The 16,693-nt window shown below is 42.2% G+C and overlaps 1 protein-coding gene across 1 annotated transcript; it reads right to left on the reverse strand.

The window, feature by feature from the left end:
- Nucleotides 1-3,823: 3,823 nt before the first annotated feature.
- LOC144892175 (uncharacterized) lies at nt 3,824-9,114 on the reverse strand. Its single transcript, XM_078777438.1, has 5 exons — nt 8,996-9,114; nt 8,314-8,449; nt 6,527-7,272; nt 5,987-6,314; nt 3,824-3,853 (listed from the first exon to the last, which is right to left on the reverse strand). The coding sequence occupies exons 1-5, from the start codon at nt 9,112-9,114 to the stop codon at nt 3,824-3,826; spliced, it is 1,359 nt and encodes a 452-aa protein (XP_078633564.1).
- Nucleotides 9,115-16,693: the final 7,579 nt, after the last annotated feature.

Genomic DNA, 16,693 nt, shown 5'->3' on the forward strand with positions numbered 1-16,693 from the left:
TGGGTGCCAGACTGTATCGAAGGCACGTGATATGTCAAAATGACTCTCATGACTCTCAACGTGTGTGGGTCACTTTACACTGATGGAGCTCCTGCCATGCTCAGAAACAAATCAGACTTAGCTACCCTTGTGAAGAAGGAGATGCCCCATGTCACTGTCACGCACTGTGTGTTGCATCGTCATGCACTTGCCACGAAGACGCTGCGAGAACACCTGAAGAATGTTTTGTCAATTGCTGTGCGTGCAGTAAATTTTATCAGAGGACCTGCCCTGAATCACCATCTCTTCAAAGTTTTTTGTGAAGAAATTGGAGCTGAACATAGTGTTCTTCTTTTCCACACGGAAGTGAGATGGCTTTCTCGTGGCCCGGTGCTTACTCGTGTCTTCGAACTGCACGAATAAATGAAGCAGTTTCTTCGAAAGCAAGACGGTGGCATGGCTGATCACTTTGAAAATAGGGAGTTCATTTTTCCCTGGCATACCTGGCAGTTACTGTATATTCACACACCTCAACGATTTGAACACATCCAAGGAACAGGGATGAACATGATCACTGCCAGGGAAAAGGTGTCTGTCTTCACCCAAAAACTTCCAATTTGGATGCAGCGCATTGAGAATGGAAATTTTGCAAACTTTCCGAAACTTGATGAGGCTGCTAATGCGGGAAAAAAACTATCCATCGTGACTGAAGTGAAAGAACATTTGCAGGTGCTAATTCAGTCCTTCCAAGGATACTTTCACCATGGAGAGGTTTCTATTGCACAGAGATGGATACGGGATCCATTTATTTTCAACCTGGATTCCATGGATGATGGTGATGTAATGAAAGATGATCTTGTTGAGAGCTGGACGCCAATGAAAAAATCCAAATGGAGTTTGAATCAATGCAGTGAGACATCTTCTGGTGTGCACAACTCAAAACGTTCCCACAGTTAGCAGAGAGACATCTGGAGATCCTCGTGCCATTTGCGACCACCTATTTGTGCGTGACAGGTGTTTCAACACTCCTACACATCAAAACAAAGGCCAGGAACCGTTTGGATGCAAGTGACAACATGCGTGTGGCTATTTCAAAGAAAGAACCTCGTTTCAGCATCATCATTGATGAAAAATAACAACAAAAGAGCCACTAGAAATGTGTCTGTGTGTCGTGTGTGGTATGTTTTTCTACAATAGTTATTATTGCACTGAAATCTACTTCAACAAAGTGACTTTTCAGCTAACACTCTGCATTATGATTATTGTTTCCATAAATGTGTTATTTATAATGTGAAAATAAAGAAACTTTATTAATCTATTGTAGTTTTAAGTCATTTTTGACAAGGCGTATTATGAAAACTCAAGGGGTACGGGCCCTTTAAATGGTTAAGAAGTACCCTTTAGAACCCATTAGAATTACACTTTAAAATTACCCTTTAAAATTACCCTTTGGAATTACACTTTATAATCCTTTCGAATTATCCTTTATAACACTTCAGAATTATCCTTTGAATCCCATAAATCAGGGTTTCTCCACCTTTTTGCCTCCACGGCGCCCATGTGTCCAATAAAATATTCCAGGGACCCCCAGGGCTCGGCTTCGATAAGATAACTCTCCCCTTTTTACGGCGTAGCCATAAAACAGGGTGATGATAGCCGGCGAAGCCGGTGTTGTGAATGAACGTGTATGTATTACGTTGAAAAGCCAGATTATGCTGGATCCTTTGAGAATTTCGAAGCTTTGACGCACCAAATCGCTCCATGCAGGCCGCCATCTTGCGGATGCAGAAGTATGCATAAAAAATTGCGAAAAAGTTCAATAGGAGTTTGTTTCACCCGTCTTTGTTTGATTCACAATCTTATGCACCTCTAATTTGTAATTAAAATACTTTAAGACTAATCTCGTTCCCCGGGCCCGCAGGCAGCACATGCCCTGGTTATCATCAACGAAAATCTTCACCAAACACTGGAACCAATGAGATTCGAGCATTTGAAAAAATATTTCAAAAACCAAATCGCTCCATGGAGGCCGCCATCTTGCGGATGCGGAAGTATGCATAAAAATTGAGAAAAAGTTCAATAGGAGATTGTTTCACCCATCTTTTTTTGATTCACAATCTAATGCACCTCTAATTTGTCATTAAAATACTTTAAGACCAACCTCGTTCCCCGGGCCCGCACGGGCCCTGGTTATCTTCAACGAAAATCGTCACCAGACACCGGAACCAATGAGATTCGAGCATTTGAAAAAATATTTCAAAAAAGCTTATTACCACGTTTCGGAGGCTGAAAACGGCGTCAAATATTCTAAAATTGACGAATAATTATTTTTTAGAAATCTCGCGGCCAAAGGGGATAGTTTTTCATGGCCGGAAATATCCGAAGTTGAGACAGAATTCACCGAATTAATCAAGAAGGAAATTTTATAAATTTTAATCTCATCCAGAATGCAAATGGTGTCATTTTGAACTAGGTACGGTACCTACTACACCTACCGACGACCAACTACCTAACCTACTGATGCCACAGTGATGGGTAAAATAGTGGCAAGAGGCTTTGGCTTCGCCGGCTCATTGCGGCTTTGCAGTCGGGTACCAGTAATTTTACGGAAATAATGGGCAAAGCCGTTTGGAACAGTGTTTGTCTGTCCGTATGTATGTATGTATGTATGCATGTATGTCCCCTCAAACGTACACCAATCAGAGCTGAGGATCTGGTCACATGACAGGGGTGATGTGATGTCATTACGGCGGTGTGCCGGCTGACTCCACATACCGCCATTTTCATTCCGATGCCGTTCAGGCCAGACATATCGTTGAACCTGTTATGTGTCACAATCTGCATGCTCTACCTTTTCATTCAGTGTGAAACACAAACAAACACGTGAAACACATGAAGTGAAACACATTAAAATAAGGCTCGTTTGTAACACTCAATTGTTGTAGTGTATGTGGTTGTTGTTGTTTGTGGGTTGTTTCTGTATAGTTTTATAAATTTTAAATATTGCTTCGCAAATATCACTAGTGCACTGTATATATAATTTTGTTTGCTCGTTTCGTGTCCTAAAGGGTTTCTACTGTCATAGAGTAATAAATGTTTCCATTCAAACTGCTGTGTGAAGAAACCATAAATACCGCTTCTTCTTCTTCTTCAAACTCACAAAGTCTGTTAAAACTGGCAAATTCGTGATTAAACAAACGATTTTTGACGTTGTCGATGTTTGGTTTCTGTGTTTACAGCGTTTGTCTCTCTGTATGTATGTATGTCCCTCACATTTATCCTACATATTGGGTGAGTTTTATACCCACAATTACACTTCTGAAAGGTAGAATGGAATTCCATTTTGATTTGCCAGTTATGTTTCATTCAACATCCTTTAGGGAACGTTCAAATATTACGTCATATACCTGGTTGGGGCAAATTATCACACTTGATAATTGGGGGGAACTGAAATGAAATGATGACAACAGGGTGATGATATGTGATGGGGGCGGGGGGGGGAGGAGGTGGTGCATGCCCCCCAGATCAAATATCATTAAAACTTTGATTAAGAGCTCTTGAAACATTGAAACATTTCTTTTGATTTCCTCCAACCACCCTCAGCCTGGTGTTCATATAAAATCCATGACTATTCTACCGAACCTTTGAAAGAGTAGATCGGGGTGTGAAACACTAGTCTGGGGTATTGTGTTGTTCATTGCTATGGTGATGCTTGTGATTGATTTTGATTCAATGTGATTCTGTATTGTGATTTTCTGGTCTTCTCTGGGATACAAAACGTAAACTGTTCACCTGGCGGATGTATGCTCTCTACTGAGTGCCGTTCTAGTTTTAAATAAGTTTGTTATCGAATGGAATCAGGAACAGACTGGAGCTGGTTGATGTGCAGATCCAGGATTGTTAGTTTGGTAACTTCAAAATTAAACTACAAATTATATCTGAAGTACATCCGGTAATGACATTTAATTATTTACTCTCAGTGACTATTTGTTCATATACAGACTTGACATTTAATATGGAATTTTTTTTTTTTTCTTGACTTGGGTTTACTTTCTGAACTCAGTATATCAATCTGGTGAGTTTCTTTTATGCTTCGGTGATTTCTTTGTCAAAAGAACCATGTCACTGATTGTCTTTCGCAGCAAGAAGTCAATAACAGGATAATATCACAGGTGGCGTGACAAAATGTAAGGACAGGTACATTTGACGATTGGCTTCACAATCGGGTATATAAGGGTTGTTGGTTCTGTATTAGTGGAAAACAACTGCTGCACGTCTACAAAAGTTATTGCCGCTTCCTCTGGAGATGGTCCGTCAACTTGACAATGCTGTTTGTCATGGAGTGGTGGCTTTACGAAATTCCGGCATGAAACAGCGTGCTATTGCTTGGCAGTATGGCATCACTCAAGGTCAGGTGTCAAAGATCCTGAAACGAAATGCTCAGAGGGGACGTCCCCGCATAATCACAAGGAGAGATGATCGCCAGCTGCACCGGTTAGTCTGCAATGGCCGTACCAAGTCAGCTAATCGGCTTAGGGCTGAGTGGCAGCAACTGACAAATGTGCCTGTATCCAGAAGGCTAGTCAACCAACAAATTGGTTCAAGCAGGCTATCGTTCCAGGCGTCCCCTGAGAAAGCCATGCCTGACAAGACAACACAGCCAGCGCCGATTGCAATGGGCCAGAGAGCACCATCAATGGCAGCCAGGCCCCTGGAATCACGTGACCTTCAGTGACGAGTCTATATTTCTGGTCTATCGTCAAGATGGCCGCGTCCGAGTGTGCAGACAAGTGCATGAAGCCGACAACGAAGATTGTATAGTGCCAAGAGTCCAAGCTGGAGGTGGTGGGGTGACCGTTTGGGCTGCTTTTCATGCAGGGGGCAAAACTGACCTGGTTGTTCTGAATGGAAACCTGAACCAGTTCAAGTACAGGGCCATTCTGGAAGAAACATTGCTTCCATTTTCTCGTGCAGCCTTTCGAGGAAACTTTGTCTTCCAAGATGACAATGCACGGCCTCATCGTGCTCGCATGATCCAACACTTTCTTGCTGACCGTGGTGTAGAGCATATGGAGTGGCCTGCCATGTCCCCGGATATGAATCCGATAGAGAACTTGTGGGCAGAATTAACGCGTCAAATCGACCACTTGGACCAGCAGCCGACCTCTGTGCGTGAATTGCAGCAGGCTATTGTCACTGCATGGCAAGCGATTCATGTCCAAACCTTGGCAAATCTCGTGAACAGCATGCCTCAACGTGTACGTGCTCTCCTGAATGCTCGTGGGGGTTACACGAAGTACTGAACTGTAATTTTACTGTCCGTAATCCCAGTCATGATTTAACTTTTGTTTTTGTTGAAAATTTTTTTGGCTCATGTGTAAAATAAAGAGATACTTCTGGAAAACGTACAGAAGTTTAACACAGTACTGTCCGTGAATTGAGTTCGATATCAGTTTACATCACTTTCAAGGATCAATTTATTTGCTTCGAAATGTCAAATGTGGTTTTTGTTTCTTTTAAAGGTCACATTAACAAAATCTAGAATAATTTCAACATAATTCCAATGAACTTTTGGTTCCAAGTCATCTTGAAAAGTAAGTTCACCCCCACAAAAAAAATGCCATTTTAAATGCCAAGTCTGTATTTGGGGATTATTTGTCTTTTGTAGTTGTTCAGGATTTTGATAATAATAATAATGTTGTAGTTTGTCAAATATCATTGTTGTTGATTTTGTGAGTTTATTTTGAGAGGAATTGTGGATAATTAAAATAAAGAAATTCCATATCAACCGTTTATTTTTAACCATGAATACAACAGGGGGGTTACCATTTCCTTTCATGCACACATTGCTTTACATTAATGTTTATATTTTAAACAACTTGTACATAATGTGCATAATCCCTCGGGAATAATGGAAATCCATGATACTTTGTAGGAGCTGTTTGGGAATAAGTTAACTCTTGATCAGAGCAATGGAGCTCGCACAGATTTTGACAAGAGAAGGGACAGGAAGAGACTTCAGCTGGTTGTTGTACAGATATAGATGTGTTAGACTGGTTAATTTATCAAACACTCCGTTAGGGAGGGACTTCAGCTGGTTGATGTGCAGATATAGATGTGTTAGTCTGGTAAGTTTATCAAACACTCCACTGGGTAAAGACTTCAGCTGGTTGGTGTGCAGACCCAGATATGTGAGTTGTGTAAGTTTATCAAACACTCCATTAGGGAGAGACTGGAGCTTGTTTTGTTGCAGATCCAGATATGTGAGTTGTGTAAGTTTATCAAACACTCCATTAGGGAGAGACTGGAGCTTGTTTTGTTGCAGATCCAGATATGTGAGTTGTGTAAGTTTATCAAATACGGTTCGGGAGAGACTGGAGCTTGTTTTGTTGCAGATCCAGATATGTGAGTTGTGTAAGTTTATCAAACACTCCATTAGGGAGAGACTGGAGCTTGTTTTGTTGCAGATCCAGATATGTGAGTTGTGTAAGTTTATCAAATACGGTTCGGGAGAGACTGGAGCTTGTTTTGTTGCAGATCCAGATATGTGAGTTGTGTAAGTTTATCAAACACTCCGTTAGGGAGAGACTGGAGCTTGTTTTGTTGCAGATCCAGATATGTGAGTTGTGTAAGTTTATCAAACACTCGGTTCGGGAGAGACTGGACGTGGTTTTGTTGCAGATCCAGATATGTGAGTTGTGTAAGTTTATCAAACACTGCATTAGGGAGAGACTGGAGCTTGTTTTGTTGCAGATCCAGATATGTGAGTTGTGTAAGTTTATCAAACACTCGGTTCGGGAGAGACTGGAGCTTGTTTTGTTGCAGATCCAGATATGTGAGTTGTGTAAGTTTATCAAACACTCCGTTAGGGAGAGACTGGAGGTGGTTTTGTTGCAGATCCAGATATGTGAGTTGTGTAAGTTTATCAAACACTCCGTTAGGGAGAGACTGGAGGTGGTTTTGTTGCAGATCCAGATATGTGAGTTGTGTAAGTTTATCAAACACTCCGTTAGGGAGAGACTGGAGGTGGTTTTGTTGCAGATCCAGATATGTGAGTTGTGTAAGTTTATCAAACACTCCATTAGGGAGAGACTGGAGCTTGTTTTGTTGCAGATCCAGATATGTGAGTTGTGTAAATTTATCAAACACTCCATTAGGGAGAGACTGGAGCTTGTTTTGTTGCAGATCCAGATACGTGACTTGTGTAAGTTTATCAAACACTCCACTAGGAAGAGACTGGAGCTTGTTGTTGTCCAGACCCAGGATTGTAAGTTTGGTAAAATCAAAATCAAACTACAAATTATATCTGAAGTACATCCGGTAATTATATTAAATTATTTACTTCCAGTGATTATTTGTTTTTATATTCGGGGATTATTTTGCTTTTGTAGTTGTTCTGATTTTGATAATGATGATGTAGTTTTTAAATATCATTGTTGTTGATTTTGTGTGTTTCGTGAATCCAGAGGCTCAGATAATCATTGCTGGGACAACTGAATCCCATTGGTTGTTATAAAGCCAGGTGTACTGCAGGCTGGTCATGTGACAGGGTCAAGACTTAAACAAAACACAAGAAGAACAAGCATTCTGAGTATTGCGCTGCAATACATGTCCGCTACCGGCAGTGTGAATTATATAATTACCAACTCACGTTCTGAGGTAACTCGGCTAAAAATTATCCGATTTTCACCAAATAAAGTTCATGAATGGTTGCACAGACCGCTACTTCTCACTAAAAGTGGAAACAAAATGTAAATCGGAGGCAAAATAAGCCCGCAAGGTCGCTCCATGGAGCAGCCTGCACGTATTGCAGTGTGTGAATTATATAATTACCAACTCACGGTCTGAGGTAACTCGGCTAAAAATTATCCGATTTGCACCAAATAAAGTTCAGGAATGGTTGCACAGACCCCTACTTCTCACTAAAAGTGGAAACCGAATGTAAATTGGAGTTAAAACAAGGAATATTAACAGCTTTGACTTACCGCACTCCAAATTATAGTCCGGAAAACTGTTGGGGAAATTACCAAAGTTCAAAGTGCCGTAACTTTGTCAAAAACGATCGAAACGTCGTGAAGTTCGAACTTGACCTGTAACTTATCATGAGGAAACCATGTACCAAGTTTGAAATCATTAGCATTAAGCTTTTCGAAAAAAAGTCCGGAAAACTGTTCTTTACGTGACGGACTGACGGACTTACGGACGGAGGGACGGCGTGCAAACCTATAGTCCACTCCACTGTACACCGGTAGGGGACTAATAATGAGAAGCTATGCCATATTGTAATTCTGGGATGCTGGTCAAAGTTCAGGGAGAGGGAGGGGGGGGGGTTACCCCGAATGCGGGCATTAGAAGACTCAAAGTATTTTCAAATGTTTCCAAATGAAAGGTTGACTCCAGAAACATTGGTAAAGACACCACGTTTTTGGGGGTATGATGAATGGTTGAGAAGTTATGCACATTTGTAATTCTGAGTTGTGAAGCAACGGGTTTGGGGTAGGGGTACCCCCATATATGGCAGAAGGAATCATCCAACACTACTTTTAGTACTTCCATATAAAAGATTGCCTGGTGTTGGCTTAGCGGTTAGGGTGCCGGCTTGGGATCCGAGGATCCTGGGTTCGAATCCCGGTCAATCGCTGAATTAACACCAGGGGGGTTGACTCAGCCTGACCATCCTTCTGAGGTCGGCAAATTGAGTACCAGTTCACTGGTAATTCCCTGTGTATCGCAAGAGGCGACGAACAGAGTTGGCGCCAGGAAGGGCATCCGGCCATAAAACATTGCTTCAAAAAGGGGACCACGGTGCCCCAAAAAGGGCCATAAAACATTGCTTCAAAAAGGGGACCACGGTGCCAAAAAAGGGCCATAAAACATTGCTTCAAAAAGGGGACCACGGTGCCCAAAAAAGGGCCATGAAACATTGCTTCAAAAAGGGGACCAAGGTGCCCAAAAAAGGCCAACCCCCGCTCTGTGGGGAAAATGGGCTCTAAAGGTGGTTCATATGAAAGATTGCCCCTGAAAACCTAGGGAAAGATGGTGATTTTGTTGGTTTATCTTGAAAATTGGTCGAGTTGTGCCTATCTGAAAATTCGGCAATTTAATGGAAAATGAGTTAAAATCGACAACTTTCATCCACGAAATACACCATGTTCGACTCCAAAGACTTTACAAGACTTTTGGTATGTTATAAGGTTGACTTATCTTCGACAGATACATGAGGTTTCATTTCTGTTGCAATTAGTGGTGGGTCTTGTTGTATATTGACTGGACTAACATTGCAGGGTGGTGGTGGTGGTGGTGGTGGTGTGATGGGGTGATGGTGTGGGGTGTGTTTTCATGGCACACATTGGGCCCCTTGATAAAATTGGAGCAACGTTTGAATGCCACAAGATATGTGAACATCATTGCCAATCAGGTGCATCCCTTCATGGCAGCAGTGTATCCATCTGCGAATATATTTCTTCAGCAGCATAATGTCCCATGCCACAACTTGTCCAGGAATGGTTTCACGAACATGACAGTGAATTCAGCTTACTGTAGTGGCCTGCCCAGTCACCAGATCTCAATCCAATTGGGCATCTGTGGGATGAGATGGAATGAGCTATTCCGAGTAGAGATCCACTTCCAGCCAACTTGACACAACTTTGAGAAGCATTGGAGTCAACACGGGCCAACATCCCTGTGGAACACGTTCGACACTTTGTAGAGTCGATGCCCCGACGAACTGAGGCTGTTCTGAGGACAAAAGAGGAAGCAACTCAATATTAGGGGAAGGTGTTCCAAATGTTTTGTACACCAAAGATGCATCAACACGGTATATTTTTTGCAGAAATTCGAATTTTTTTCGCTGTTTGGAAAAACCTCTGAAAAAAATTAATTCGAAACCTCCTCCCCCTTACGAAGAAGAAGAAGATTTAGCCTTTTAATAGCAAAATGGGTCACTTTATAAATCGGAAAAAGACACATCATATCTATTTTTTAGAGGATCAAGGGATAGATGATCGTCGAGGTAGTCTCATCGTTTGAGTTCCCCTTTCAGGAAACATCACTTAACTATAGCTGTCCCATTTGGTATGAGGTTGGATCCACTTCTTTGATCCACTCACAATCGATTATATCTTGGCATAAAAATTATGGAGAGCAATGAAAATGATTACAGAATGGACTGGAAATTTGTTTGTGTTGTTGTATGCTTTGGTATTGTTCCTTTCAATTGTGTGTGTTTCGAGTTGATATAACAGGGCAGTATTTGTGTTGTTGCTGCTGCTGCTTTTGCTTTTGTTGTTGAAATTTTTGTGTTGTCATTTTGTGGTTGTTGTTGTTGCTGCTTTTTTTGTTGGCATTTTTGTATTGTTGGCATTTTGTGGTTGTTGGCATTGTTTAAGCTTGCCCCAGCCACCTGACCAGCCTGCAGTACATATATCTTTATAGTAACCCATGGGACTGCAGCTGTTCACCCCGATCAGTACATTTTCATTTCCTACTTGTATGTCCGTCCCATGACATTTCACACTTGTCTCGTAAACATAAAAGACGAATATAAATTTTCTCTTTTAAAAAGTTATTGCAGGGATTGGTGAACAACTAAAGTGACTTTAATAAACGCTCTGATATGATAAAATAACATTTATAACTAAACATATCTACCAAATAAACCCAATGTCAGTTGTGTGTTTGTACAGGTGTCTGTCCTCCTTCATAAAGGTAGGTTTTAAAGGCCAATATTTCAACACGAATGTGTGTTTTCCATAAAGAATATTTATTTAAAAATATTTATTACATATAAAAAAAAAATTAGATTATAAAAAATATAAAAAGATAAAAAACATTTTCCATTAAGAGTACTTATATCTCTTGTATTGGACTTGTAGACGGTGGCTTGCAAACAGCCTCAAGGGCATTGTACAAAAGCGTTGAAAAATAATAATAATAATAATAATAATTACAAGGTGCAGGAAGGTGAAATTCGCTGCACATGATGTGCAACCTGCTCAGAGTAAAATAGTGTTTATTTATGTCCATAGGATGTCCCATAAATAAAGAAGATAGAAGCACAAATGACACTAGGCCAAGGCTTCAGAATTTGGAATTCTCACTCGGCTAAAAAGTATTGGCACCCTTGCATTTTTTCAAATAATGCACCATCTCTTCCAGAAAATTGTTCAAATTAAAAAATCTTTTCGTATCCACATTTGTATTTATTTGGTTTCCAGTGGAAAAAAACCCCAAAATGCTGAAAAAATTACTAAATCTTAGCTTATTCCACACAGAAATCCTAAAATGGTCTGGACAATATTATTGGCACCTTTCAGAAGTTGATAGAAATAATTAGATTTCAAGCAGGTGATTCTCCTTTACTTTGGAATTGAACTCACCTGTGGTGAGATGCAGGTGCCTGCAATATAAAAATCACTCATTCAACCAGTTTGAATAGAGAAAAGGAGTCATTCTGCTGGTTTGTGTCACTGTGTGGATTGCAATGAGAATGGAGAAAAGAAAGAAAACCAGAGAATTGTCTGAGGAGGTCAGACACAAGATTGTAGCCAAGCATGGACAATCTCAAGGCTACACATCCATCTCCAGAGATCTTGATGTTGCTGTGTCCACCGTACGCAATGTTATCAGGAAGTTTAAGGCCCATTCATTTTTGAACTTGCATTGTATTGCTGGATTGGCATCTATTTGCACACTGTGTATCGTAAGTGGGGAGGTGTAAGATTGCCTGAGCACTCGGATAATTTCACTCGGTCACATCTGTGTGCTAAAAGGCGCGACCCACCAAAGGGGAACGTATTGACCTCCCGAGTACGTCAATTTGTTACATAAAGGTTTATATGCACATCCTTTCATGAATGTTTCAAAATGAAGTGTACTAAATGTTCCTGTGTATGTGGGGGGTTTTTTATTTTATTTTTGGTCTCTCAGGATTTGGGGAATTTTCTTTTTTTTTTACCAAAAAAAATGTCACGTTAATGCATTAATGGGTCATAATGACCCAGGATTTGTCAGGCAGGTTATTTTTCTAAAAAAACAAAATACAATTATCTCTATTGCTGTATTCTTTGAGGTGTGTTTTCTTGGTTTATATCGATGTCTCTTTACTCGACTAATCTTGCTAACACATTCTATTTTGTTTGTCATTTGTTTGTTAAACTTTTTAAACAACCCTCATAGCTCAGGATATTGGAGTCGCCAATGTTCAAATCACAAAAATGATGTTGATCCTTTTCTAGCAATGTTTGTATTTCCTAAAAAAAGTACAGTGATGTCCCATAATGTCTTTGTCCTGTTCATAAGAATTCTGACCTCGGAAGGATCACAGGCTGAGTCAATGCACCTGGTGTTACTTCATCGTCTTGAGAGGGGCTCGATCTCAGGACCCTAATATTTTAAGTCAGCCATCTTAACCGTGAAGATCATCAATTTAAGTCTTAATGAAATGAACAATTTGATGTTTCTATGGCAACGTTTTTTTGGTGGGTGGGGTGGACCTTACAAGTATCATGTTCTGCACAACGTTTGTCTGTTTGTTTGTGAACAAGATATCTCAAAAGATGTGGACGGATTTGGATGAAACGTGATGGATAATTTGGGCGTTTGACACAGAAGAATTTTGGTGAAGATCCCAAAATGGATCCGGACATGAGAAATTTTTGATTTTGTAAGTTATTCTTCACCATTGAATTATTCCCATGGGATTATGCACATCATGTACACAACAACAACAACAACATGCATTTTAAAGGCCATTTTCCCTGCTAGAGCGGGGGTTAGCCTTGCGGTCCCCATGATAATCTTCTCCATTTTGCCCTATTTTCTGCATCTCTCCTTGTTAACCCCCTTGCCCGCATTTCTTCTTCCACCATCTTTAGCCAAGTCTTTCTCGGTCTTCCCCGTCTTCTACTTCCTTCTACATTCATTTCCATCACTCTTCTCAACCAGTCACTTTCATCCTTCCTCAACACATGACCAAACCATCTCAACCTGTTCCTCTTCACAGCATCAATCATAGGCTCTATTCCCATCATCTTTCGCAATTCATCATTTGTCTTCCTCTCTCTCAACGATACTCCACACATCCGTCGAACCATTCGCATTTCCACCCTTTCCAACCTTCGTTGCTGCTCTACGTTCATTACCCATGTCTCGCTCCCATAAATCATAACACTTCTCACACATGCAGCATACACCTTTCCCTTCAGCTTCAACGACACTCCCCTCATCATCAGCATGCCACTCATTTCCCGAAACTTCTTCCATGCACATCTCACTCGAGCAACCGTTGCCGAGTCTGATCCACCTTCTCCATTCAGCATGTCTCCGAGGTAGCAAAATGTTTTCACACCTTCCAGCTTCACGCCGTCTCCAAGATCCAACTCAACATTTCCTCCATCTGCAGCTCCCTCTGTGCACACCTTACATTTGAATGTAGCTGCCACACTGGTTAATGACCCTCTCAGACCACTACATTTTTGATGAACCCACTCAGCGCACATTGTACACTGAATGGAGTTCACTCCGACACCCTTCCTACACACAGCACAGGGCCACTTCCCAGTTCTTTCCACCTCACCACATGCTTTACCACTTGCCATCACCTTCGTCTTTCCGATATTCACCTTCAGACCTTTTGTCTCCATACATTCCTTCCACGTGTTAATCTTTTCCTTCAGTCCATCCATACTTTCCGCAATCAACACCAGATCATCTGCATACAACAACTCCCACGGTAAACCCTCCTTTATGTTCTGAGCCAGCACCTCCATCACAGCTACAAATAGTAGTGGACTTAGTACCGACCCCTGATGCACTCCCACCTTCACCTCAAACTCACCACTGTTCCCGTCCTTCGTCCTTACAGCTGTGCGCGCTCTTTTGTACATTGCCATCACTACTCTGATCAACCATTCCTCCACTCCTAACTTCCTCAATGCCCATGTCAATACTTTGCGTGGAACCCGATCGAATGCTTTCTCCAGATCAACAAACCCAAGAAACAACTTCTTCCTCTTCTCCATGTACTTCTCCTGCAACTGCCTCACAATGAAAAGCGCGTCTGTCGTTCCTCTTCCTGGCATAAATCCAAACTGCATTTCGTCGATCTTCACTTTCTTCCTTATCCTCCTCTCCAACACCCTTTCCAATACCTTCATTCCATGCTCCAATAACTTTATCGCTCGGTATGAGCCACACTCCAGAGGGTCACCTTTCCCCTTGTATAGAGGGACGAGGGTACTCAGTTCCCAATCCACTGGAATGCGGCCTTCTTTCACCACCAGATTACAGATCTCTGTCATTTTCTTCACACCCCAACTTCCTGCTGCCTTCAACATATCTCCCACAAATCCCGTCGGCCCTCCCGCTTTTCTACCCTTCATTGCTTTTATCGCTTCCTCAACTTCCTTCTCAGTTATCTTCTCTGCTGGTCCTAAAACTGGGTTACTCTGTATGTTGCCATCCCATTCATTCTCTGTATTCAACAGCATTTCCATATATCTTTTCCATCTTCCTTTAATTCCATCTGGGTCGACAACGATTTGTCCCACTTCATCCTTCAAGCAGCTCACCCCCATCACATCATACCTCTCTTGCGCTATCTGCTTTGCAATCCTGAATACTGCTTTCTGACCCTCTTCCGAATCCAAGCGTTCTCCGAACATTTTCCTACATGCCTCCTGCGCCTTTGCAACCTCTTTCTTTGCAGCCTTCCTGGATGCCTTATAACTTTCATGCTCTGCTGTTTCCGCTCCCGTACCCTTCGCCTTCTGCCACTCCTTGAACTTCTTCCTCTTCTCGTCAATCCTCTTTCCAACTTCATCATCCCACCACCATGTTTCCGAGTGCCTCGGTGGTCCTTTTGTCCATCCACATACCTCACCAACGGCTCCCAACAGACTAGCTTTCATTGACATCCAACCACTTTCAAGCTCAACCACATCATCCTCGACCCTACTCAGCCTCTCTTTTAATGCCTCCCTTACTGTCACCTCTTTCAGCCTCCACACCTTCATTCTCGGTTGGTACTTCACCCGCCGAGCTCTCCTCGCACCTTTCACCCTTACGTCGCAGACAACCAAGTGGTGCTGTGAAACAGCCTCCTCCCCCGGGATCACCTTTGTGTCTCGGAGGTGCCCCCTATCTCGCCTACGCACCATCAGGTAGTCAACGGTTGTCGTCGACCCACCTGACGTGTATGTAACAAGCTTATTATCCTCTTTCTGAACTGAGTATTACAAATCAACAAATCAGCTCCATCAGCAAACTCCAAAATCCTTTCACCTTCTCCATTTCTCACACCATATCTGTAACCCCCATGAACTCCGTCAAAACCATCCATACTCCTTCCCACATGTCCATTTAGGTCTCCTCCTACCACAACAACTTCCTCATCTTTCACGTTTTCCATCAGCTTCTCTAACACACACCAGAACTTGTCCTTCTCTTCATCGCTCCGACCAACCTGCGGAGCATATCCCGAGATGACGTTCACCAAGAGCTTTCCAATCATCATTTTCACCATCATCAACCTATCACTCACTCTAGTCACAGTCACCACACTGTCTACAAACTCTTCAGAAAACAGGACACCAACACCATTCACGCCTTCTGGGCACCCTTGCCACATAAACTTGTATTTCTGTCCCTGCCTACCCTTCACCATTCTCACACCACTTCCCTTCCATCTCATCTCTTGCACACAACATATGTCCACTCTTCTTCTGACCAATACTTCCACCACTTCTCCTGATCTCCCTGTCATTGTCCCTACATTCCATGTCCCAAACCTCAGAAACCGATCTCCACTTTGGGCTGTACCCTGCCCACATGTAGTTGTAATTGTCATGGTTCTCTTTTTGAGGCAATGTTTTTTATGGCCGGATGCCCTTCCTGACGCCAACCCTCTTAGTCGCCTCCTACGACACGCAGGGATACGGCGTACCTATTCTTATCCAGGGTACACACTGGGAAACGTTTAAAACATGGAAATCCTGGGGGGGGGGGGGGGGGTGGGTCAGCGCTGCGGTTTAAACATATTTAAATAAATATTTAAACAAAACCATGAAAACAATCTGGGAAAAGTCTCTAAGTGAGAACGTGGATTTGAGAAAGCAGGAGCAGAGGTGAAAGAACAAACGCGAATATAAGGGGCGGGGCACAAGTCGAGACGAGGAGGCCGCACGAGACACCAGGCCGCACGAGGCGCGAACAAAGAAACGACTAATTACACACAAATTTGCAACAACTACAAAACCAAAACCAAATAGAAACACACAATAACACATACACAACAAAATACGCAGCGGAAATTTGACAAAGAAACGAACGGGAAAACACTCAAACTTTGATGCCGTGGAGAGATCAAAGCAAGCCCCATCGCTCGAGGGACCGGAACCGGAACCCATTCTTCACCATTGAATGATGGAACCAAAAACTATATAGCGTCATATTTCAAAAAGTTGTGGACGGCTTATAACAAAAACGTGGTGGATGAGTTGGTCAGGAGGCAAGAACAAGCCGATTGGATTTTGGTTCATGTCCGAATGTATATCTGGCCTATCATTGGGATATGAAAGATAAACTGTTTAGCCTGGCGGAGGTATACGCTCTATCAAGTGCTGTTCTAGTCTAACTTTATTGATTACTAGCAGGAGTACCTGGCGTTGCCGGGGGTGGGGGTGGGGGGAGGCAGGAGAGGGAGGCGTGAGGAAGG

The sequence above is a fragment of the Myxine glutinosa genome, chromosome 5 (assembly GCF_964187855.1).
Source record: "Myxine glutinosa chromosome 5, kmMyxGlut1.1, whole genome shotgun sequence".
NCBI classification, from domain to species: Eukaryota; Metazoa; Chordata; class Myxini; order Myxiniformes; family Myxinidae; genus Myxine; species Myxine glutinosa.

What these genes read in the sequence shown, in the direction of transcription:
- LOC144892175 (XM_078777438.1), bottom strand. Translation starts at nt 9,114, where the DNA reads ATGAAAGTTGTCGATTTTAACTCATTTTCCATTAAATTGCCGAATTTT. An exon ending in GATAAACTTACACAACTCAC is followed by an intron (nt 6,315 to 6,526) that starts ATATCTGGATCT and finishes TACACAACTCAC; the next exon opens with ATATCTGGATCTGCAACAAA. An exon ending in ACCAGCTGAAGTCTCTTCCT is followed by an intron (nt 3,854 to 5,986) that starts GTCCCTTCTCTT and finishes CACATCAACCAG; the next exon opens with CTCCAGTCTGTTCCTGATTC.